The sequence below is a fragment of the Bombina bombina genome, chromosome 3, assembly GCF_027579735.1.
Source record: "Bombina bombina isolate aBomBom1 chromosome 3, aBomBom1.pri, whole genome shotgun sequence".
NCBI lineage: Eukaryota > Metazoa > Chordata > Amphibia > Anura > Bombinatoridae > Bombina > Bombina bombina.
In genome coordinates, this window is record NC_069501.1 from 66,456,198 (window position 1) to 66,482,731 (window position 26,534).

At 41.6% G+C, this 26,534-nt stretch overlaps 1 protein-coding gene across 1 annotated transcript in view; it reads left to right on the plus strand.

Moving 5' to 3' along the window:
- Window positions 1-8,528, plus strand: part of LOC128651493 (galactosylgalactosylxylosylprotein 3-beta-glucuronosyltransferase 1-like) — a 72,683-nt gene extending 64,155 nt beyond the window's left edge. The window contains exon 4 of the mRNA XM_053704529.1: window positions 8,442-8,528. Within this exon, the coding sequence (XP_053560504.1) occupies window positions 8,442-8,528 (87 nt within the window). The remainder of the gene's footprint in view (window positions 1-8,441) is intronic.
- The last annotated feature ends 18,006 nt before the right edge of the window (window positions 8,529-26,534 follow it).

The window sequence follows — 26,534 nt, forward strand, 5'->3', positions numbered from 1 at the left end:
GTTGCCGCGATGGGGCGTGGCCGGGCGGGGTCCCGCGAAGACAGAGCCAGAGAGGGAGCAGGAGGGGGGGGCAGAGAGCCAAAGAGAAGGGGGGGGGCAGAGAGCCAAAGAGAAGGGGGGGGCAGAGAGCCAAAGAGAAGGGGGGGGGGGCAGAGAGCCAAAGAGAAGGGGGGGGGGCAGAGAGCCAAAGAGAAGGGGGGGCAGAGAGCCAAAGAGAAGGGGGGGCAGAGAGCCAAAGAGAAGGGGGGGGCAGAGAGCCAAAGAGAAGGGGGGGGCAGAGAGCCAAAAAGAAGGGGGGGGCAGAGAGCCAAAGAGAAGGGGGGGGGCAGAGAGACAAAGAGAAGGGGGGGCAGAGAGCCAAAGAGAAGGGGGGGGCAGAGAGCCAAAGAGAAGGGGGGGGGGGCAGAGAGCCAAAGAGAAGGGGGGGGCAGAGAGCCAAAGAGAAGGGGGGGCAGAGAGCCAAAGAGAAGGGGGGGGGCAGAGAGCCAAAGAGAAGGGGGGGGCAGAGAGCCAAAGAGAAGGGGGGGGCAGAGAGCCAAAGAGAAGGGGGGGGGCAGAGAGCCAAAGAGAAGGGGGGGGGGCAGAGAGCCAAAGAGAAGGGGGGGCAGAGAGCCAAAGAGAAGGGGGGGGGCAGAGAGCCAAAGAGAAGGGGGGGGCAGAGAGCCAAAGAGAAGGGGGGGGGCAGAGAGCCAAAGAGAAGGGGGGGGCAGAGAGCCAAAGAGAAGGGGGGGCAGAGAGCCAAAGAGAAGGGGGGGCAGAGAGCCAAAGAGAAGGGGGGGGCAGAGAGCCAAAGAGAAGGGGGGGGGGGGCAGAGAGCCAAAGAGAAGGGGGGGGCAGAGAGCCAAAGAGAAGGGGGGGGGCAGAGAGCCAAAGAGAAGGGGGGGGCAGAGAGCCAAAGAGAAGGGGGGGCAGAGAGCCAAAGAGAAGGGGGGGCAGAGAGCCAAAGAGAAGGGGGGGCAGAGAGCCAAAGAGAAGGGGGGGGCAGAGAGCCAAAGAGAAGGGGGGGGGCAGAGAGCCAAAGAGAAGGGGGGGGCAGAGAGCCAAAGAGAAGGGGGGGCAGAGAGCCAAAGAGAAGGGGGGGCAGAGAGCCAAAGAGAAGGGGGGGGGGCAGAGAGCCAAAGAGAAGGGGGGGGGGCAGAGAGCCAAAGAGAAGGGGGGGGCAGAGAGCCAAAGAGAAGGGGGGGCAGAGAACCAAAGAGAAGGGGGGGCAGAGAGCCAAAGAGAAGGGGGGGGCAGAGAGCCAAAGAGAAGGGGGGGGCAGAGAGCCAAAGAGAAGGGGGGGGCAGAGAGCCAAAGAGAAGGGGGGGGGGCAGAGAGCCAAAGAGAAGGGGGGGCAGAGAGCCAAAGAGAAGGGGGGGCAGAGAGCCAAAGAGAAGGGGGGGGCAGAGAGCCAAAGAGAAGGGGGGGGCAGAGAGCCAAAGAGAAGGGGGGGGGGGGCAGAGAGCCAAAGAGAAGGGGGGGCAGAGAGCCAAAGAGAAGGGGGGGCAGAGAGCCAAAGAGAAGGTGGGGGGGGGGCAGAGAGCCAAAGAGAAGGCGGGGGGGCAGAGAGCCAAAGAGAAGGGGGGGGCAGAGAGCCAAAGAGAAGGGGGGGGCAGAGAGCCAAAGAGAAGGGGGGGCAGAGAGCCAAAGAGAAGGGGGGGGCAGAGAGCCAAAGAGAAGGGGGGGGCAGAGAGCCAAAGAGAAGGGGGGGGCAGAGAGCTAAAGAGAAGGGGGGGCAGAGAGCCAAAGAGAAGGGGGGGGCAGAGAGCCAAAGAGAAGGGGGGGAGAGAGAGCCAAAGAGAAGGGGGGGGGGAGAGAGAGCCAAAGAGAAGGGGGGGAAGAGAGCCAAAGAGAAGGGGGGAGAGCCAAAGAGAAGGGGGGGAGAGCCAAAGAGGGGGGAGAGAGAGAGCCAAAGAGGAAAAAGAGCCAAAAAGGAGAGAGAGCCAAAGAGGGGGGAGAGAGAGCCAAAGAGGGGGGGGAGAGAGCTAAAGGGGGGGAGAGCCAAAGAGGGGGGAGAGAGAGAGAGCCAAAGAGGAAAGAGAGCCAAAGAGAGAGACAAAGAGGGGGGAGAGAGAGCCAAAGAGGGGGGGGGCAGAGCCAAAGAGGGGGGGGGAGAGCCAAAGAGGGGGGGAGAGAGCCAAAGAGGGGGGGGAGAGCGCCAAAGAGGGGGAGAGAACAAAAGAGGGGGGAGAGAGCCAAAGAGGGGAGGGGAGAGCAAAAGAGGGGGGGGGGAGAGCCAAAGAGGGGGAGAGCCAAAGGGGAGGGGGGAGCCAAAGGGGAGGGGAGAGCCAAAGAGGGGGGAGAGAGAGAGCCAAAGAGGAGAAAGAGCCAAAGAGGGGGGAGAGAGAGCCAAAGAGGGGGGAGAGAGAGCCAAAGAGGGGGGGAGAGAGAGCCAAAGGGGGGGGAGCCAAAGAGGGGAGAAAGAGAGCCAAAGAGGAGAGAGAGCAAAAGAGGGGAGAGAGCCAAAGAGGGGGGGGGGAGAGCCAAAGAGGGGGGGGAGCCAAAGAGGGGGGGAGAGCCAAAGGGGGGGGGAGAGCCAAAGAGGGGGGAGAGAGAGCAAAAGAAAGGATGGAGAGAGCCAAAGAGGGGAGAGAGAGAGCAAAAGAGGGGAGAGAGAGAGCAAAAGAGGGGAGAGAGAGAACAAAGGAGAGGGGGGAGAGAAAGCAAAAGAGAGGGGGGAAGAGAGAGCAAAAGAAAGGGGGGAGAGAGCAAGGGGTGGGACCGCTGTTCTGAAAAAAATGGCCCGTGTACACGGGCTTTAGTACTAGTAGATATATATTTTACCACAAAATCATCAGATATATAGAATTATTTATGTAAGAATAAATAGAATATATTATTTTATGTGAAGAACATTGTAATGTGAAATATTCATATTTCATGTCGGGTTTAGCGCTCTTGAATAAACACGGTCTGCTTAGTGTGTGAGTATGGGTGTTAGTTTTTTTGCAGTTTATGCACTCCATTGAAGTCTATGGGAGAATCTGTTAACGTGGTCCTGATATTTGGAGTTCAACTTTTTGCGCACGCCGTATTTTCTCTCTCAAGCTAACTTTAATTTCAACTTGTAATATGAGCACAAAAAAACTCCATCTAGGGAACTAAAAGGGACACTGAACCCAAATTTTTTTCTTCTATGATTCAGATAGAGCATGAAATTTTAAGCAACTTTCTAATTTACTCCTATTATCAAATGTTCTTTATTCTCTTGGTATCTTTATTTGAAATGCAAGAATGTAAGTTTAGATGCCGGTCCATTTTTGGTGAACAACCTGGGTTGTCCTTGATGATTGGTGGATAAATTCATCCTCCAATAAAAAAGTGCTGTCCAGAACTCTGAACCAAAAAAAAGCTTAGATGCCTTCTTTTTCAAATAAAGATAGCAAGAGAACAAAGAAAAATTATAATAGGAGTAAATTAGAAAGTTGCTTAAAATTGCGTGCTCTATCTGAATCACGACGCTGTCGGCATTTAACATTGCACAAGCAGTTCTGGTGAATTGCTTGTGCAATGCCGCTCCCTGCAGATTCGCTGCCAATCAGCCGCTAGCAGGGGGTCATTGCAGGGGGTTGATTGCTGTCCGCCATCTCAGAGGCGGCAGACTAGTTAAGTGAAAAGCACATAGAATCAGTATATACCCCAAAAGCAATTCACAACCATTGCTTGTAATCCCAGCCATAAGCAACATTTTTTCTTCCAGTCAAAACTGGGGATATGCAGTCACCCTACATTTCTAATTCCATAAACCAAAATACACTCTGATGTTGTTGTGGCTAAAATTATTATTATTCTGTATTCATAGAGTTGCTGTCATCTTGGTACTAAATAGGTTCAATAAAAACCTGAATCATAGACAGAAGTAAAGATATATAAATCCCAGAACTTCTGCTCCTATATTCTATGTGTGTCACAAATGGACCAGAACTGAAGAATTTCCTGACTGATCTCCTATGGGTCTGTGAGATTCATTCAACTTGATTATTTCTCAAGAATAAAATGTTTATATCGAGGTCTGATGAGATGTATTTCTATTCCCTGGTGTACAAAAAGTAAGATAGAAAGAAAATCAGCCTTACAATATATCTATATAACGTCCACCTCCATGACACAACACTAAAAAAAAAAATCAATACTAAATGTTTTATATTTTCTATGCACATTTTAAGTGGTAAAAATAAATTAAAACAACCTATTCCAGAGAATTCATCTGTCTTATTTCCTTACTCATAGTTAAGAGCCTCCTCATTCCCAGATTTTCAGTAACAGAGTATGATTGTAGTCACGGAGCAATATTATGAGATTAGATTTTTGATTCTTTGATATCTATGCATAGTCAGGTTTTGTGATTATCTGGATAGAGAGGTGGTGATTATCTACAGAGAAAGCACTACAGAAATATATTACATTGATGATAGTTTATAACTAAAGCTAGATCTATAGTTCTTATTATTAGCGTGAGCTATAAACATTTGTGAGGTTGACATGTGACCTTGTTGTAAAGGTGAGATTGTGTTAAAAATGAATTGCGCGTTACTTTCCCTATATTTTATAGCAGGTTTTTATTTGGCTGAGCGGATCATGTCGAACAGACCGATGATAAATTTTCCCCTTAATATTACAGTGCTGCATAATATGTTGTCACTTTATAAATAAATAATAATAATAAAAAAATAATAGAAGTATTATTGATTTTTGGGGGTTTATGTCCCTTTAAAATCTATGCTTGCATGCGATTCCTAAATACATGATTTCTTGCTCATCGAAAGAACCACTTGCACTGCAGAAAAAAAATAATTATAACCCTAACACTCAATTGCAATTGTAAAATAGTCACATGTCTGTTTTATTACGGTAGTTTTGCAGGAAATAAAATAAAGAGTTGTTTGACAGTGGGTGATCCAGACTGTTCTAGAGGCGTTGCCTGCATTTTTCACCTACACCGCAGCCCAGCTACAGAATTTATAGGGACGCTGGGAGGTATCCTTCCTGTTTTGAAGCTGACGAGGTGGGGAAACACATCTGATTGAGGAATTTGCACCTCACAATCAGTCCAGGCTAATTCCAGCTGCTTCCTCATTACAAATATCTCTAAAATTCAAACGTTTCTCACACAAGATGCAACAAAGATTATAATACAGTCACTTATCATATCCCACCTAGTCTACTGCAACTCCATTCTCTTGGTCATCCATGTCACCTTTTGTCCTCAATCAATCATGAATGCCTCCACCACTCATCTACTTTATCTCTCTGACAGACCCTCCTTTAGCCTCAAGCATAAAAACCAAAACCTTCAGCCTAACATTAAGGCCCTCACTAACAATACATCCTCCCATATCTCTGCATTTGTCTGCAAATTCTTTACCATTTAAACCCTTGTTTTGTCTTGGATTGTATTATTTCCTCTCACTCCCATTAACGGGACAGAACCCAATCTGTAGAATTCTCATCCTTGCTTCATAAGACTTCCCTTCAGCTTCCAGTGTTTAAAGTCATCCCCTAAAAACACTAGTGTCTAGGAATGCAATGCTAACGAAAGAGTAACGGTTCTGGCAACTTCCATGTCTCACTGTGCTAAACCGGAAATGAACCCGGTGAGTAAAGGTCAATTCCTCCAAAGAAACAGAGAGCCGTAGCTGTTGCGAAACCCAGCCACCAAGCAAATGCAATGCTACCTACCTTAGCCTATTGATCGGACTTCTTGCGTCACACCACTCATCTTTTCCCTCAAGTGTTGAACTACCTTTAACATGTGAGCTTGCAAGTCCACCTGTGCTTCAGATTACCCTGCATAAAACAGAAAAATAATTCCAACCTGCCATTCATTTAACAGAACCTTTATTTTAAAAATAGGGGACCGCCCATAGACAAGAAAAAAAAGGGCGGGGGACGTGGACTCTCCCTATCCAGAAGGAAAGGAATTTATTTAGTAATCATAAATTATGTTTTCCTTCCTAAGATAGGAAGAGTCCACGGCCTCATTCCTTACTTTTGGGAAATACAACACCTGGCCACCAGGAGAAGGCAAAGACACCCCAGCCAAAGGCTTAAATATCCCTCCCACTTACTCATTACCCCAGTCATTCTTTGCCTTTCATCAATAACGGCTCATTCCACTAGAGCAGTGGCTTCCTCTTGGGCCTTCAAGAACGAGGCCTCTATGGATCAGATTTGTAAGGCGGCTACCTGGTCCTCCTTACACACTTTTTCAAAATTTTACAAGTTTGATGTTTTTTCTTCAGCTGAAGCAGCTTTCAGAAGAAAAGTTTTGCAGGCTGTAGTGCCCCCAGAATAGGGCCCCCTCTTCCTTTTTGTTCCCTCCCGTTATTCATTCAGTGTCCTCTGGAGCTAGGGTATAGTTTTCCCAACTGTAAGGAATGAAGAAATGGACTCTCTCTATCTTAGGAAGGAAAACATAATTGATGCTTACCAGATAAATTCTTTTCCTTCCGGATAGGGAGAGTCCACGGCCCATGCCCTTTTTTTTTCTTGTCTATGGGCGGTCCCCTATTATTTATTTTATTCTTCTGGCACCATTTATACCCTAATATTTCTCCTACTTTTCCTTGTTCCATCGGCAGAATGACTGGGGTAATGAGGAAGTGGCCAGTGGGAGGAATATTTAAGCCTTTGGCTGGGGTGTCTTTGTCTCCTCCTGGTGGCCAGGTGTTGTATTTCCCAACAGTAAGGAATGAAGCTGTGGACTCTCCCTATCTGGAAGGAAAGGAATTTATCTGGTAAGCATAAATTATGTTTTTTCATAATTTATGTCATAGGCACAGCATGAAATTTCCATTAGTCTACTAGTCCCAGCCGAGTAACAAACTGCAGCAGATTAGTTATAAATTTGACTTTTTCCAATATTTAACAGTGAGTGGACTAGTAACTGTTTCCCTCTGAGCTAGTAACTTTTAGCCCTTGACTAGTGAACTATAATAATATTTCCCCCGCCCTGGTCATAGGGTTGCAGGATATGTTGCCATTTTATAAATGATGATGATGATAATTATGATGAAAAGGCTTCAGCAGTCTCAGAAATGTTTCTAAACTTATTTGCAGCATGTTCCATACAATGCTAAATTGATGGGCTGCATTAAAGTGGAATGAAAATTATAATTAAACTATAATGATTTGGAAAAAGAGTGTTATTTTTTTTAAACAATTTTTTTTTCTATTTTACTTTTATAATTAGATTGATGTATTTATCTTTGTATCCTTTTGTTATGTCTCGCTAACAGGTCTCACCAGCGCTGATAAAAATGAAGGCTGACACTAGAATGCAGTGTAACAATAGCAGTTTCATTATGACCTAATTGCAATCATATAACTCAATAAACTCAGTATTCAGCTTACAAGCAAGATAATGATTAAACTATGAACGTTTACTTATCTTTGGATTTCAGATAAGACATTTATAGCTGCGTACTAGGGAAGACAGCAGAATAGCAACAATCAGGTATAGCATCAGATGGGACAGATTTTCTCTCTCTATTGTCGCCAGAACAATTTGCCTTCAATCTAAACTGCTCTCCCCCCTCTTAGAAAATCAAATAATAATTACAGTTAGTGTAACTGGCATCTCTAATATTATGTCAATCATATTTCGTAGCAATGTGTTAGTTAACAGAAGCTGTTTCTTAAAATAACGTGTCGGAAAGATCAAGATTCTCACAGGAAAGATTCTCGCAAACAGTGTGTCCATTGGAATGTGATCCCCCTCCCTTTCTAGATTAAATGCTGTCTGGGAAGGCAGCAGAGCAAAACAATGAAAGCAGGAATACATGTGAAACAGCTTAATTGAATTCTTGAAGGCATGTTCTTAAAGGGATATATGTTTTAAAGCAATAGTAACATATAAATGTACATACTGTATGTATGCATATATGTATATAGGTTCTCTACTAAGCAAAATTGGTAATATAAACTGATACAACATTGACTTATTAATTAATTATTTGTGTATGGAAACATGAATGATTTACTATCCCATACACCTTCATAGAAACATAGCTCCTTTACATAAGTGCATATCTAGGTAGGCTCAGGTATGTGCATGTGCATTGAGAACTACATAACAGCAGTGTTTGTAACCTTTGTAACAATGTTAAACATAAAGAACTCAAAATGCTTTTTCACTAGAGTTTCTATAAAATAACCTTGCCAAAAATATAATTGATAAAGTTGTGAAGCTTAAAACATAAATGATTACCCCTCTGGTGTCCAAAGATTACATGGGGCTTTTTAATATATCACAAGTGTAAAATCAGCAGCTGATGAATTATTCAAAAAAAGGAATACTGGTGAAAACTGTGGAATTTTCACTCTTGATTAATGAATTTCTGCACTTGTGCCAAGCTATTTTGTTAGATTAAAATCTTGTGGTCATAGCCCGAACAGTACTGGCAATAACATATTACAAGATGAGCAATTAATAGTGGACATCATTACTTCAACTTTTACAGGTTTTGGTTTGGCACACAAGGACCGAGAGGCCTACACTTGTGAATGAAGGTAAACGAGGATTCACAGACCCCAATATAGAAGTTTAGCCATATGGATCTATTCCTTGTGTAAGTTCTTTAGTCTCTTTCTTTTGAAATAATATTAAAATGTCGTTTCCAGCACTCTGCAAAAAGCTTTGAGCTGAGAATTAATGGTGCATGCCCACGGGGACAAAGACTGCCAACCCCTACAGAGATATAGGGCTACTGCCTGGGAACCTTATCTGCCTACCTGGCCAAGAATAGGGCCATAGTGTTACTTATCTCTAGTTTTTTTCTGAATTCCAGTGTCTCTCAATTATGTATTCTCTTTTATAAAATCTTGATATTTTTGGTGAAATTGAGAAGGTATAAAGAAAGGAGAGAAATACATTATTTAGTTATTTTTGCATTAATTGTATATAGTACAACAAAGGTTCTTCTACAGCTACCGAAGGGACAGTGTGTCTGATATGGAGATGTGTGTTTCTGAGGCAGTGGTGTGTGTCTGAAGCAAATATGTGTGAGTCTGATACAGAAGTGTTTGTGTCTGATGTAGAGGTGTGTGTGTCTGATGCAGAGGTGTGTGTGTCTGATGCAAAGGTGTGTGTGTTTGATATAGAGGTGTTTGTTTGATACAGAGGTGTGTGTGTTTGATACAGAGGTGTGTGCCTGATGCAGATGTGTGTGTGTCTGATGCAGAGGTGTGTGTGTCTGATGCAGAGGTGTGTGTGTCTGATGCAGAGGTGTGTGTGCCTGATACAGAAGTGGTTGAGTCTGATACAGAGGTGTGTGTGTCTGATACAGAGATGTGTGTGTCTGATACAGAGGTGGGTGTGTCTGATATACATGTGTGTGTGTGTTTGATACAGAGGTATGTGTGTCTGATATACATGTGTGTGTGTGTGTTTGATACAGAGGTGTGTGTCTGATGCAGAGGTGTGTGTGTCTGATACAGAGGTGTTTGTCTGATGCAGAAGTGTGTGTGTCTGATACAAAGGTGTGTGTGTCTGATACAAATGTGTGTGTGTCCGATGCGGAGGTGTGTGTTTGATAGAGAGGTGTGTGTGTCTGATGCAAAGGTGTGTGTTTGATACAGAGGTGTGAGTCTGATACAGAGGTGTGAGTCTGATACAGAGGTGTGAGCAGGGCCGTCTTTAACACGTGACATGGGGAACACACACATTCAGTCCTAATACTGTCACAGTCAAAAGTACTCTGCTTATATATATATATTTTTAAAAACTGTGCCAGACCGTGCCGGTGTCATGTGACATGCCAAGCTAGTGCCATGTGCTGTTATAGATGTGCACTGTGCAGCACTGAATGCAAAGCCCTAACTCGGCATCCAGCCAATCCCATTGCATCAGAAAAGGTCCTACTGGGGTTACCACTGTTACCAGGTAACTGCTCTGGTGGTGGGGATTGTTTCTGGGTAGGGCTGACTGTAGGCGCATGCAGCAGAAAGCTGGAGTGGCAAGCACGCGAGGATTTGAGCATCTGTGCAGCTGCACACACTGCTCACTTCAGTCTTGAGGCTGTGTGACTCTCACACTGTATCCCTGCAGCCTTGGGCAGACAGCATCCAATCTGCTGGTCCCCTTAGCCCTGCTCTTTCTGCTGTGGCCTTTAGATCAACTAACTGAAGTTTGTTAGGGGAACAGTGCTTTGTAGAAAGGTGTCAGTGGGAAGAATAAGTGAGTGCACACACTCCCCTCCCAATGCAGCATTGTCTAGTGCTGGGTGAGAGGGAACTTGTTCCTAGCAAAGAAGTGACATGTGCTGCTGTGGCTGATGTATAGTGTCATGCTGATACTTCACACATTAATTAATGTAAGGTTTATTTGTATAGTTTTTGTTTTCTCTGTCACAGCTTCCCATAGTAGTTCTGCTGTTCCAGTCAGTAAACTTACATTTGTCTGCACCTCCATGCTTCCTCCTCAGTCTTTACCTTGCTTTGCTCCTGTTGGCTGCCCTAAATCTCTTTAACCAGCTAACCTCACACCAGAATCACATTCAAAAATATTAAATGAATCCACAGTGGAGGAATTTATATATTTATTTACTTATTAGTACTGCTTAGGTCCAGTTTCAAACATTACAATTTATTTCATTTTTTTAAATGATTAGCCCAGCAGTGGATGATCCACTGCTAGGCTAATAATTTTTTTAAAAATTATAAAATAAATTGATTTAGTTGTTTTTTGGGATGTTGGGGTGGAGAGCGAAATTGCATGTGGTGGGGGGCCCAAGAAATGTTTTGCCCAGGTTCCAGTCAATATTAAAGATGGCCCTGGGTGTGAGTCTGATACAGAGGTGTGTGAGTCTGATACAGAGGTGTGTGTGTCTGATGCAGAGGTGTGTGTGTCTGATACAGAGCTGTGTGAGTCTGAAACAGAGGTGTGTGTGTGTCTGATGTAGAGGTGTGTGTGTGTGTGTGTCTGATACAGAGCTGTGTGTCTCTGATACAGAGCTGTGTGTGTCTGATGCAGAGGTGTGTGTGTCTGATGCAGAGGTGGATGTGTCTGATGGAGAGGTGTGTGTGTCTGATGGAGAGGCGTGTGTGTCTGATTCAGAGGTGTGTGTCTGATGCAGAGGTGTGTATGTGTCTGATGCATAGGTGTGTGTCTGATGCAAAGATGTGTGAGACTCATACAGAGGTGTGTGCGTGTCTGATGCCGAGGTGTGTGTCTGATTTAGAGATGTGTGACTGATGCAGATGTGTGTTTGTCTGATGCAGAGGTGTGTGTCTGATGCAGATGTGTGTGTGTCTGATGTAAAGGTGTGTTTCTGATGTAGAGGTGTGTTTCTGATGTAGAGGTGTGTGTCTGATGCAGAGGTGTGTGTCTGATACAAAGGTGTGTGTGTCTGATGCAGACGTGTGTTTGATAGAGAGGTGTGTGTGTCTGATGTAAAGGTGTGTGTTTGATACAGAGGTGTGTGTGTCTGATACAGAGGTGTGTGTGTCTGATACAGAGGTGTGTGTGTCTGATACAGAGGTGTGTGTGTGTCTGTTACAGAGGTGTGTATGATACAGAGGTGTGTGTGTCTGTTGCAGAGGTGTGTGTCTGATACAGGGGTGTGTGTGTCTGATGCAGAGGTGTGTGTGTCTGATACAGAGCTGTGTGAGTGATACAGCGGTGTGTGTGTCTGATGTAGAGGTGTGTGAGTCTGACAAAGAGGTGTGTGTCTGATACAGAGGTGTGTGAGTCTGATACAGAGGTGTGTGAGTCTGATACAGAGGTGTGTGTGTGTCTGATGCAGAGCTCTGTGAGTCTGATACAGAGCTGTGTGAGTCTGATACAGAGGATTGTGTCTGATGTAGAGGTGTGTGTGTCTGATGCAGAGGTGTGTGTGTCTGATACAGAGCTGTGTGAGTCTGAAACAGAGGTGTGTGTGTGTCTGATGTAGAGGTGTGTGTGTGTCTGATACAGAGCTGTGTGTCTCTGATACAGAGCTGTGTGTGTCTGATGCAGAGGTGTGTGTGTCTGATGGTGAGGTGTGTGTGTCTGATGGAGAGGTGTGTGTCCCCGATTCAGAGGTGTGTGTGTGTGATGCATAGGTGTGTGTCTGATGCAAAGATGTGTGAGACTCATACAGAGGTGTGTGTGTCTGATGCTGAGGTGTGTGTCTGATTTAGAGATGTGTGACTGATGCAGAGGTGTGTGTGTCTGATGCAGAGGTGTGTGTCTGATGCAGATGTGTGTGTGTCTGATGTAGAGGTGTGTTTCTGATACAGAGCTGTGTGTGTCTGATACAGAGGTGTGTGTGTCTGATGCAGAGGTGTGTGTGTCTGATACAGAGCTGTGTGAGTCTAAAACAGAGGTGTGTGTGTGTCTGATGTAGAGGTGTGTGTGTGTGTGTGTCTGATACAGAGCTGTGTGTCTCTGATACAGAGCTGTGTGTGTCTGATGCAGAGGTGTGTGTGTCTGATGCAGAGGTGGATGTGTCTGATGGAGAGGTGTGTGTGTCTGATGGAGAGGCGTGTGTGTCCGATTCAGAGGTGTGTGTCTGATGCAGAGGTGTGTATGTGTCTGATGCATAGGTGTGTGTCTGATGCAAAGATGTGTGAGACTCATACAGAGGTGTGTGCGTGTCTGATGCCGAGGTGTGTGTCTGATTTAGAGATGTGTGACTGATGCAGATGTGTGTTTGTCTGATGCAGAGGTGTGTGTCTGATGCAGATGTGTGTGTGTCTGATGTAGAGGTGTGTTTCTGATGTAGAGGTGTGTTTCTGATGTAGAGGTGTGTGTCTGATACAAAGGTGTGTGTGTCTGATGCAGACGTGTGTTTGATAGAGAGGTGTGTGTGTCTGATGTAAAGGTGTGTGTTTGATACAGAAGTGTGTGTGTCTGATACAGAGGTGTGTGTGTCTGATACAGAGGTGTGTGTGTCTGATACAGAGGTGTGTGTGTGTCTGTTACAGAGGTGTGTATGATACAGAGGTGTGTGTGTCTGTTGCAGAGGTGTGTGTGTCTGATACAGGGGTGTGTGTGTCTGATGCAGAGGTGTGTGTGTCTGATACAGAGCTGTGTGAGTGATACAGCGGTGTGTGTGTCTGATGTAGAGGTGTGCGAGTCTGACAAAGAGGTGTGTGTCTGATACAGAGGTGTGTGAGTCTGATACAGAGGTGTGTGAGTCTGATACAGAGGTGTGTGTGTGTCTGATGCAGAGCTCTGTGAGTCTGATACAGAGCTGTGTGAGTCTGATACAGAGGAGTGTGTCTGATGTAGAGGTGTGTGTGTCTGATGCAGAGGTGTGTGTGTCTGATACAGAGCTGTGTGTGTCTGATGCAGAGGTGTGTGTGTCTGATGGTGAGGTGTGTGTGTCTGATGGAGAGGTGTGTGTCCCCGATTCAGAGGTGTGTGTCTGATGCAGAGGTGTGTGTGTGTGATGCATAGGTGTGTGTCTGATGCAAAGATGTGTGAGACTCATACAGAGGTGTGTGTGTGTCTGATGCTGAGGTGTGTGTCTGATTTAGAGATGTGTGACTGATGCAGAGGTGTGTGTGTCTGATGCAGATGTGTGTGTGTCTGATGTAGAGGTGTGTTTCTGATGTAGAGGTGTGTGTCTGATGCAGAGGTGTGTGTCTGATAAAAAGGTGTGTGTGTCTGATGAAGACGTGTGTTTGATAGAGAGGTGTGTGTGTCTGATGCAAAGGTGTGTGTTTGATACAGAGGTGTGTGTCTGATGTAGAGGTGTGTGTGTGTCTGATACAGAGGTGTGTGTGGCTGATACAGAGGTGTGTGTGAGTCTGATACAGAGGTATGTGTGTGTCTGTTGCAGAGGTGTGTGTGTCTGATACAGGGGTGTGTGTGTCTGATACAGAGGTGTGTGTGTCTGATACAGGGGTGTGTGTGTCTGTTGCAGAGGTGTGTGTGTCTGATACAGCGGTGTGTGTGTCTGATGTAGAGGTGTGTGAGTCTGACACAGAGGTGTGTGTCTGATACAGAGGTGTGTGAGTCTGATACAGAGGTGTGTGAGTCTGACACAGAGGTGTGTGTCTGATACAGAGGTGTGTGAGTCTGATACAGAGGTGTGTGAGTCTGACACAGAGGTGTGTGTCTGATACAGAGGTGTGTGTGTCTGATACAGAGCTGTGTGAGTTTGATACATAGAGGTGTATGTCTGATATAGAGGTGTATGTGTCTGATACAGAGGTGTGTGAGTCGAATACAGAGGTGTGTGTGTGTCTTATGAAGAGATGTGTGTGTCTGATGCAAAAGTGTGTGTGTCTGATTTGTATCCAATACATCTAGGAATTCTGGATTAAACTACAAAATGTATACAACATGCTATAAAAAGGTAAAAATTGATGTGTGAGAAGATCTCAGAGTTCCCGAGTGACCCTCCTCCAAACTGGGATCTCTATCACACAGTCCCACCCACCTTCCTTTTAATGAACATCCTTGAAGAATAATCACTTCTTTGTGTGCTTACTGCTTGTCACAACCAAACTCCACCAATAAGCTGTCCAATACCAGTTATAGTGCAGCCAACTCCCGCCATAGGGTCACCCTAACCAAGGCTGTATCATGTCCCCATACACACCAATTGCTGGGAGTTATAAGATAGATCTACGTAAGTCGCTCAAGGCTGCCAACATAAAGCAGATTTGACAGTATTCTGGTAATGAAGCGTGATGACAAAAAATGATGAATTCAGGAACAGCTCATTTTGAAAGTTGCCGTATGTTCTTATAATAATTAATATTTTATGAAATACCTGACAAATCCCACAGTAAGTTACAAAATGATATCTTGCCCTAGTGGGATGTAAATTACTTGTAGGAAGCAGCAGCTTATGCCCTTTTTAACTACTGATTTATTTTTGCCTTGTTGTGTGACCCTCTAAATATCCTATTAGTGTAACACAATATATGGAACGGTAATATCACACAATGCATAATAATAAGTGACAGGGTACAGAAGTCAGACATCCATGATTGAGATGGAGCCTACAATTACCAAAAAGCGATATACTTATATTACTAAATTTACCTCTTTCTCTTGTTACTTTAGCTGCTTTCCAGAAGAGCATACTGAGATAGGATCAGGAGTGTGCACGTGCCCTGAGCACTATAAAGCAGCTTTGTTTGTAATAATGTATATTGTACACAAGTCATGTACACATGAAATAGGTAAATGTAATGATGAGAGTACTCTCTGAATCATAAAAGTTTGTTATTCTATGTCCCTTTAAAATAAATAGTTGTTTTCTCAGCCCGGAACTTGAATTTGCATATTTATGATGTTATTGGATCCCTATTGCCTGTTACCCTCTGCAATAACTTGCCCCCTAAGCCCCAAGCTATTTGTCATCTATGACATAGCAGGTAGTGCAACCAATCAGAAGCCAGACCACACCACACACCACACACCACTAAACATAGCGCATGCTCAGTGATGCTCCTTCCATATGGAGCTTAGCAATTTCTTTAAGAATCTATGAGTAAGGGGTGTCACCTGACTTTCTGTATGGGAAGGAAAGACACATAGATTACAGTTCAGTGCAGTATAAGGAAATTAGCATCTTAACTGCTTTACGATTAAAAAAAGTTATTAATACAAAATTAGAATTTACATTAAGTTTAAAAATTGTTCTAAATGTGAACGGTAACATTTGTATTTAACTTACATCATTTTTCCAAAAACAAAGCTGAAATCGAAACCATGAGATCAAATTCCAAAGGGTTACTTATATTTGTATTTTAAAATTGGTCTTGCAGCCTTGGGCACCGAATTATCAAGCTCCGAATGGAGCTTGATGCCTCTGTTTACGTGCGAGCCTTCAGGCTGCTGCTCCATAACTTATCCGCCTGGTCTTAGGCTGCGGACATCAATCCGCCCGATCCTATATGATCGGGCTGATTGCCCCCCCCCCTGCTAGCGGCCATTGCACAAACAATTCACAAGAACTGCTTGTGCAAAGATAAATGCCGACAGTGCATGCTGTCAGCATTTATCGATGTGCGGGGGACATGACACACTACATCGTATCATGTCCGCTCGCACTTTCATAAATCGGCCCCTTGGTAAGTAGGGCTAAACAAGAGCATTAAATGGGAGTGTATGACATAATTAGAGTTTTGTTACACTTCTGTGTTACAGGCATGCATAATATGAGAGTTCTGTTACACTTCTGTGTTACTTTAACAAAATAGGATCATACTTTGTATATTTCTGTTTATATCTACAAATTACATTGCACATTGAATTTGCGGCATCACAAACTATAACTGACAATCTCTGAAAGTGGGAGGGAGATGACAGTTCCCTGGGCTGAACAGGGGAGTTCCCAGGGTATGTCTGAAGCTCTCTCACAAGCATTTTAAACAAGCTGGTCTCACTGATCTGTCTCACCAGCTGTATGCAGGTGAAGTTTGCTCAAAATTCACAATAGAATTATTTTAACCAACAGAAAAGTAATATATACTAAAATATAGACAAAAGCAAGTTAAATTGTAGTGAAAACATTTCAGTTTAATTGGTAATTGATGCAAACGGAGCCTTTATATCAGCCCCAGGGGTTCTCCAGTTACCTTTTCTCTCCCATGTGAAATTTTGTATTCCAGAGAGCTTCATTACTTTCTATGAAAGGAATCTCTCATCTCTCTGAGATTTACAGGTTTCTCCTATTTTCTTACGGCTAGATTTAGAGTTTTGTCGGTAACGACCCGCGTAGCTAACGCTGGCTTTTTTCTGGCCGCACCTTTAAAATAACTCTGGTATTGAGAGTCCACAGAATGGCTGCGTTAGGCTCCAAAAAAGGAGCGTAGAGCATATTTAACGCCACTGCAACTCTCGATACCAGAGTTGCTTACGGAAGCGGCCAGCTTAAAAAATGTGCTCGTGCACGATTCCCCCATAGGAAACAATGGGGCTGTTTGAGCTGAAAAAAAAACCTAACACCTGCAAAAAAGCTGCGTTCAGCTCCTAACGCAGCCCCATTGTTTGCTATGGGGAAACACTTCCTACGTCTGCACCTAACACTCTAACATGTACCCCGAGTCTAAACACCCCTAACCTTACACTTATTAACCCCTATTCTGCTGCCCCCGCTATGGCTGACCCCTGTATATTATTTTTAACCCCTAATCTGCCGCTCTGTAAAACGCCGCTACTTACATTATCCCTATGTACCCCTAATCTGCTGCCCCTAACACCGCCGACCCCTATATTATATTTATTAACCCCTAATCTGCCCCCCACAACGTCGCCTCCACCTGCCTACACTTATTAACCCCTAATCTGCCGAGCGGACCGCACCGCTATTATTATAAAGTTATTAACCCCTAATCCGCCTCACTAACCCTATAATAAATAGTATTAACCCCTAATCTGCCCTCCCTAACATCGCCGACACCTAACTTCAAACATTAACCCCTAATCTGCCGACTGGAGCTCACCGCTATTCTAATAAATGTATTAACCCCTAAAGCTAAGTCTAACCCTAACACTAACACCCCCCTAAGTTAAATATAATTTACATCTAACGAAATTAATTAACTCTTATTAAATAAATTATTCCTATTTAAAGCTAAATACTTACCTGTAAAATAAATCCTAATATAGCTACAATATAAATTATAATTATATTATAGCTATTTTAGGATTTATATTTATTTTACAGGTAACTTTGTATTTATTTTAACCAGGTACAATAGCTAAAATAGTTAAAATAATTACAAAATTACCTGTAAAATAAATCCTAGCCTAAGTTACAATTAAACCTAAGAAACGAATTCAGTACAGGACTGAACAAGCAATGTACATGGATAGCACTCAACAATTAGATAAGCATATGTCAATATTAGACACAGGATAGAAAGGATCCATGTGAGAACATTGTGTCTGCATAGAGACGTTTAAAACTTAACTTTTATTTCGCAATAAAAACAAATTGAAATGATACACACAATTAAAAACACTGTAACATGAGGGGCCCCCCAAGGTAAAAGGGTAATGGTACTGCCCCAGATAGCAGTGGGACAAAAAGTAGGTACCCGGTACAATATAGGTAAAATAAAACACTGGTCTCCTCCAACAGCCACTGAACGTATGAACACACTGACTAGGGAAGGGATCCAGGTATATACCCAGGAATAGGATTAAAGCAGTGTGGTTAAATCTAAGATAGAAAAAGATTTTCCGAATGCTCTAAAATTGGTTTGGGGTACCAAACAAAGGCTAACTAGGTTGATATTCAGTAGCATAAGGGTGAATCAGTGTAGCTAAAAATACAACCTTTAAATCAGATTTAAGTTTCAAATATATGAAGTAAATAATGTCCCTGATAGTCAGTTGTGCGGACAAAAATGGGTCAATTAGCATAAGTTATTGGGGTGTGAGTCTAGATATTTACAAACGAGGTGGGGACAGTAGATATTTAACAATATTACGTGCCCACTGAAGGTATGTATCTACTGGCAATATTCAAATCACACAGTGCCCAGATAATAGAACAGAGTATGTATCCTGGTAATTAGTATTTCAGATCTCCAAACCTTCAAAGTGTGGTCATATTGATTGAATTGCACACCTGGTGGGGTATAATAGTAGGATACAATAAATACACCCATAAAATGAATTTTATATTCTTAAAATCAATATTTATGGTACGACATAGATTGGGTTAACATATATTTATATATAACCCCTAGATAGAGGAGGTGCGGTAAAGATAAGAACAATCCCTTACACTAGTGCCTAAAGTAAAGATATAACTTATAGCTATTGGCTGTGAATATAACTGCTGAGAGGTAGTTGTATTACTCTGTAGGTACAATACCATAGACAACTCGATAGATATACTGTAGGCATTCAAGTACAAGTTTTCGCTGTAGTGAATAGGTGATGTAAGGCACAGTACATTTTATTTTAACTGTACAACAGTAAGATAAATTGGTGTAACTGAATTTTTGGAAGACACACAACCCTCTCCCAATTGATTTTGGGGGGATAACTAATAGTCAAGATTTTACTTATAGTAAAGATTTACCTATAGCAATTAGCTGTAAATGTAACTACTAAAAGGTGATGGTATATCACTGTGGGTCCTACACCATAAAAAGCTGAGTAGGTATACTATTAGCATTTATGTACAAGTTTTCGCTATAGTGAGTAGGCGATTTAAGAAACAATACATTTTATTTCAACTGGGCAACAGTCAGGTGTGTTTGGTGTAACTGTATTTATTAGAAAACACATATCCCTCTCCCAATTGGTTTTGGGGGGGATCATTAATAGTCAGGAGATCCAGCTGTATTTGCACATGTGCAATTTAAATTCTATATAATATAAATCTTAAATAAAATATCTATATATATAGAGAGAGAGAGATGCATTGTAGATTAGATCAATTAACAGTCTACCACTGTTGTCATATAATTTTAGGAATGAGTATAATTAGATACCACATAACCCACCCCACTCTCAAGTGATACAACTAAGTATCTTCATATATATCTCTCTTAACTGTCTGAGATTGTGTAGTCAAAAATTGTAATTAATTAAATAAATTAAACACCAGGCAGTGTAAGAGCGTGAAGGTTGAACCATATAGTTAGCAAATAAAGTTTGGAGTGGCACTCCCAAAGGTGTATTGGCTGGGAGATTTTTACCAAACAAAAATAATGATAATGTTACCTATTATACCGTCCTGTCATTGACAGGAAGCGTTACTAAATTACAAGTACCAAAGATATCGGAGCAGAACTAAGGTAATACTAAAGGGACTACCAAATAGTAAGATATCAAAAAGAGTTTACGTAACTACAGGCAGACCCACGAGGGCCGTTACAGCAATTTTAAAACACACAACCGGAGAGGGACCCAAGCGTCCCAACTCCCCCTAACATGTTTCGCAAAAGAGCTTTATCAAAGGTGGGGCGGCCGGCTCTAATGCAGACATTTATATGCTGAAATGTTCATCACTTTACAGTACTCCCTCAGCGGTGATAGGTGAAGCATATAACGCTAGCTCATAGGTCCTGCTGGGGGGCGCGGCTGACCAATCAAATGATCAGTGTAGTGATGTGTGAGAACGTTTCCATGGTAACAGTGTTAAACAACAACACGGAGGAGAAACACAGACTGATAATCGGGTAAATCCTTGGATCTAGCATCTATGCTGATCGAATGTACACTTAATATAGCAAAGAGGTGAATTTACGATCACAGTTAGACCTGTCAATTACCTGCTCTCACTGTAATCTAAGAATAAAATATTCATTAGTAACTAACAAATTGATCGTAAGGCACACTATATAGACCAGCAAACTGCTACAAGTCACAGATACAAATATGATGTATGATGTTATAGCGATAACTGAGGTGATCCTAATCAGGGACTGAATCAAAGGTTATATTAGGGTAATTCTCCGTTCACATGCATAATGGAAATACTCCTGTTAATACATAAAACATAAATAAAAAAGGGGGGGGGGAAAGGAGAGTGAAAAATGATAATAGGAAATACTGGATTCATATCAAGCATATTTTAACTTTAATTGTGTGCACCTCGGGACCGGATAATAGTATAAACCCATAAGGATTTCTAAGAAAGTGATGGTGAATGGCAGCGGTTTGCCAATATAGGGTGAAAATGTGATCGTGTGAAATAAAACAACATATAAAAAACTTGTGATTACTAAAATGAGAAATGTGTGGGAAAAGTGTGGGCATCAAAGTGCTGTGATACGTGGTAAAGGGGCTTTCATGGCCCCGGAATATTAGAGACCTATATAATACATATTTTTTTTAAAAAAATTAAGAAGATACTAGTCAGATATGGTGAGATGTAAACATTAATAAGTTTATATTAGGAATCACCTTCTTAGGTTACGGAGTGTAATTACACCACAATAACTGTGCTGTGAAAAAACATAAAAATAAACATAAAAATAATAATGGAAATAATTTTTATTATGATGAAAATAATTGACCTCTATTTGAGGAGGAAAGACCGAGGGTAAATAAATATGGAGTTTGAAAGTACGTTTACGGAGAGGGGGGGCCAAAACAGTAAACCCCTTTAATTTAAAATCAACTCAGATTTATGTCATATAATGGTACTTAATTTGTTCATAAGGGATTTTTTGTATTATAAAAAACATGCATAGTTGTTCTGTTCGTTTAGTCCCTTGGGGTCAACACAGTCAAGCAAGTAGATCCACCTACATTCTGATCTTAACAAAGCTTGCTCCAGGTTGCCCCCCCGAATGCCAAGGGAAACTTTATCCATTCCCTGGCATTTTAATCTTGAAGGATTAGATTGGTGGTACTGTAAAAAATGTAGTGCCACTGAAGTCAAAGGCTTATCCTCTTCCAAGTCTTTGCCTGCATTTTTAATGTTTCGAATATGTTCTTGCAGTCTACGGTGTAACTTGCGGCTCGTCATGCCAACATATATTTTCGGGCAGGGGCAATGTAAAGCATATATGACACTTTGAGTAGTACAGCTGATGTAATGTTTTATAAGGTGTGTTCGTCCGAATCTATTGTGGATGTTATCACTTTTTATAATGTGTTTGCAGCTGGAACATGAGCCACACGGAAAAGAGCCAGGGACAATGGCTGTCTTGGTTTTCTTCACTTGGAAGTGACTTGTAGATACAAGGTCCTTGATATTTTTACTTCTTCTATATCCAACTTTAACTGAGTCCCCAATATTTGGTTTCAGATCTTGATCTAGTTGGAGAATGGACCAGTGTTTGTTGATGATTCTGGTTACTAGGTGCACGGATGGATTATATGTCAATATTAATCTGGTCTGGGCATCTTGGTCTTTTTTGGTCTTTTTTTCTGAGTAAATCCGACCGTTCCATTTTGAGCGCCCTGGTCCTTGCTTTTTTGATCCCGCGTTTGCTGTACCCTCGATCAACTAATCTCTTCTCCAGATCTTTAGCCTGTGATTTGAATAATTTCAGGCTAAAGATCTGGAGAAGAGACTTTATTTACACATTATCACTATGCGGAACTTATATTTGTTTCGTTATTAGTGTTTACATCTCACCATATCTGACTAGTATCTTCTTAATTTTTTTTTAAAAAAATATGTATTATATAGGTCTCTAATATTCCGGGGCCATGAAAGCCCCTTTACCACGTATCACAGCACTTTGATGCCCACACTTTTCCCACACATTTCTCATTTTAGTAATCACAAGTTTTTTATATGTTGTTTTATTTCACACGATCACATTTTCACCCTATATTGGCAAACCGCTGCCATTCACCATCACTTTCTTAGAAATCCTTATGGGTTTATACTATTATCCGGTCCCGAGGTGCACACAATTAAAGTTAAAATATGCTTGATATGAATCCAGTATTTCCTATTATCATTTTTCACTCTCCTTCCCCCCCCCCCCTTTTTTATTTATGTTTTATGTTAACAGGAGTATTTCCATTATGCATGTGAACGGAGAATTACCCTAATATAACCTTTGATTCAGTCCCTGATTAGGATCACCTCAGTTATCGCTATAACATCATACATCATATTTGTATCTGTGACTTGTAGCAGTTTGCCGGTCTATATAGTGTGCCTTACGATCAATTTGTTAGTTACTAATGAATATTTTATTCTTAGATTACAGTGAGAGCAGGTAATTGACAGGTCTAACTGTGATCGTAAATTCACCTCTTTGCTATATTAAGTGTACATTCGATCAGCATAGATGCTAGATCCAAGGATTTACCCGATTATCAGTCTGTGTTTCTCCTCCGTGTTGTTGTTTAACACTGTTACCATGGAAACGTTCTCACACGTCACTACACTGATCATTTGATTGGTCAGCCGCGCCCCCCAGCAGGACCTATGAGCTAGCGTTATATGCTTCACCTATCACCGCTGAGGGAGTACTGTAACGTAATGAACATTTCAGCCTATAAATGTCTGCATTAGAGCCGGCCGCCCCACCTTTGATAAAGCTCTTTTGCGAAACATGTTAGGGGGAGTTGGGACGCTTGGGTCCCTCTCCGGTTGTGTGTTTTAAAATTGCTGTAACGGCCCTTGTGGGTCTGCCTGTAGTTACGTAAACTCTTTTTGATATCTTACTATTTGGTAGTCCCTTTAGTATTACCTTAGTTCTGCTCCGATATCTTTGGTACTTGTAATTTAGTAACGCTTCCTGTCAATGACAGGACGGTATAATAGGTAACATTATCATTATTTTTGTTTGGTAAAAATCTCCCAGCCAATACACCTTTGGGAGTGCCACTCCAAACTTTATTTGCTAACTATATGGTTCAACCTTCACGCTCTTACACTGCCTGGTGTTTAATTTATTTAATTAATTACAATTTTTGACTACACAATCTCAGACAGTTAAGAGAGATATATATGAAGATACTTAGTTGCATCACTTGAGAGTGGGGTGGGCTATGTGGTATCTAATTATACTCATTCCTAAAATTATATGACAACAGTGGTAGACTGTTAATTGATCTAATCTACACTGCATCTCTCTCTCTCTATATATATAGATATTTTATTTAAGATTTATATTATATAGAATTTAAATTGCACATGTGCAAATACAGCTGGATCTCCTGACTATTAATGATCCCCCCAAAACCAATTGGGAGAGGGATATGTGTTTTCTAATAAATACAGTTACACCAAACACACCTGACTGTTGCCCAGTTGAAATAAAATGTATTGTTTCTTAAATCGCCTACTCACTATAGCGAAAACTTGTACATAAATGCTAATAGTATACCTACTCAGCTTTTTATGGTGTAGGACCCACAGTGATATACCATCACCTTTTAGTAGTTACATTTACAGCTAATTGCTATAGGTAAATCTTTACTATAAGTAAAATCTTGACTATTAGTTATCCCCCCAAAATCAATTGGGAGAGGGTTGTGTGTCTTCCAAAAATTCAGTTACACCAATTTATCTTACTGTTGTACAGTTAAAATAAAATGTACTGTGCCTTACATCACCTATTCACTACAGCAAAAACTTGTACTTGAATGCCTACAGTATATCTATTGAGTTGTCTATGGTATTGTACCTACAGAGTAATACAACTACCTCTCAGCAGTTATATTCACAGCCAATAGCTATAAGTTATATCTTTACTTTAGGCACTAGTGTAAGGGATTGTTCTTATCTTTACCGCACCTCCTCTATCTAGGGGTTATATATAAATATATGTTAACCCAATCTATGTGGTACCATAAATATTGATTTTAAGAATATAAAATACATTTTATGGGTGTATTTATTGTATCCTACTATTATACCCCACCAGGTGTGCAATTCAATCAATATGACCACACTTTGAAGGTTTGGAGATCTGAAATACTAATTACCAGGATACATACTCTGTTCTATTATCTGGGCACTGTGTGATTTGAATATTGCCAGTAGATACATACCTTCAGTGGGCACGTAATATTGTTAAATATCTACTGTCCCCACCTCGTTTGTAAATATCTAGACTCACACCCCAATAACTTATGCTAATTGACCCATTTTTGTCCGCACAACTGACTATCAGGGACATTATTTACTTCATATATTTGAAACTTAAATCTGATTTAAAGGTTGTATTTTTAGCTACACTGATTCACCCTTATGCTACTGAATATCAACCTAGTTAGCCTTTGTTTGGTACCCCAAACCAATTTTAGAGCATTCGGAAAATCTTTTTCTATCTTAGATTTAACCACACTGCTTTAATCCTATTCCTGGGTATATACCTGGATCCCTTCCCTAGTCAGTGTGTTCATACGTTCAGTGGCTGTTGGAGGAGACCAGTGTTTTATTTTACCTATATTGTACCGGGTACCTACTTTTTGTCCCACTGCTATCTGGAGCAGTACCATTACCCTTTTACCTTGGGGGGCCCCTCATGTTACAGTGTTTTTAATTGTGTTTATCATTTCAATTTGTTTTTATTGCGAAATAAAAGTTAAGTTTTAAACGTCTCTATGCAGACACAATGTTCTCACATGGATCCTTTCTATCCTGTGTCTAATATTGACATATGCTTATCTAATTGTTGAGTGCTATCCATGTACATTGCTTGTTCAGTCCTGTACTGAATTTGTTTCGTATATTTCTCTCTACATATGTACAGCACCCGCCCTCTAGTTACTGATTATGGTACCCCCTATTTATGGGATTGATTATAATTATTAGGGCAACAATTCCGGTAGTGCCATCGTCATTCCTTTTCTCCTTGTATCACAATTAAACCTAACACTACACTATCAATAAATTAATTAAATAAAATACCTACAATTACCTACAATTAAACCTAACACTACACTATCAATACATTAATTAAATACAATATCTACAAATAAATACAATGAAATAAACTAACTAAAGTACAAAAAATAAAAAAGAACTAAGTTACAAAAAATAAAAAAATATTTACAAACATCAGAAAAATATTACAACAATTTTAAACTAATTACACCTACTCTAAGCCCCCTAATAAAATAACAAAGCCCCCCAAAATAAAAAAATGCCCTACCCTATTCTAAATTACTAAAGTTCAAAGCTCTTTTACCTTACCAGCCCTGAACAGGGCCCTTTGCGGGCATGCCTCAAGAAATTCAGCTCTTTTGCCTGTAAAAAAAACCATACAATCCTCCCCCAACATTACAACCCACCACCCACATACCCCTAATCTAACCCAAACCCCCCTTAAATAAACCTAACACTAAGCCCCTGAAGATCTTCCTACCTTATCTTCACCATACTAGGTTCACCGATCGATCCAGAAGAGCTCCTCCGATGTCCTGATCCAAGCCCAAGCAGGGGGCTGAAGAGGTCCATGATCCAGCTGAAGTCATCATCCAAGCGGGAGCTGAAGAGGTCCATGATCCGGCTGAAGTCTTCATCCAAGCGGGAGCTGAAGAGGTCCATGATCCGGCTGAAGTCTTCTATCAACGGCATCTTCAATCTTCTTTCTTCGGGAGCCATCATCTTCCATCCGACGCGGAACATCCTCTTCTCCCGACGCCTACTCGCCGAATGACGGTTCCTTTAAATGACGTCATCAAAGATGGCGTCCCTCGAATTCCGATTGGCTGATAGGATTCTATCAGCCAATCGGAATTAAGGTAGGAATATTAAGGTAGGAATTATTTAATTTATTTATTGATAGTGTAGTGTTAGGTTTAATTGTAACTTAGGTTAGGATTTATTTTACAGGTAAATTTGTAATTATTTTAACTATTTTAGCTATTAAATAGTTCTTAACTATTTAATAGCTATTGTACCTGGTTAAAATAAATACAAAGTTACCTGTAAAATAAATATTAATCCTAAAATAGCTATAATATAAATATAATTAGGATTTATTTTACAGGTAAGTATTTAGCTTTAAATAAGAATCATTTATTTAAGAAGAGTTAATTAATTTCGTTAGATTAAAATTATATTTAATTTAGGGGGGTGTTAGTGTTAGGGTTAGACTTAGCTTTAGGGGTTAATACATTTATTAGAATAGCGGTGAGCTCCAGTCGGCAGATTAGGGGTTAATAATTGAAGTTAGGTGTCGGCGATGTTAGGGAGGGCAGATTAGGGGTTAATACTATTTATTAT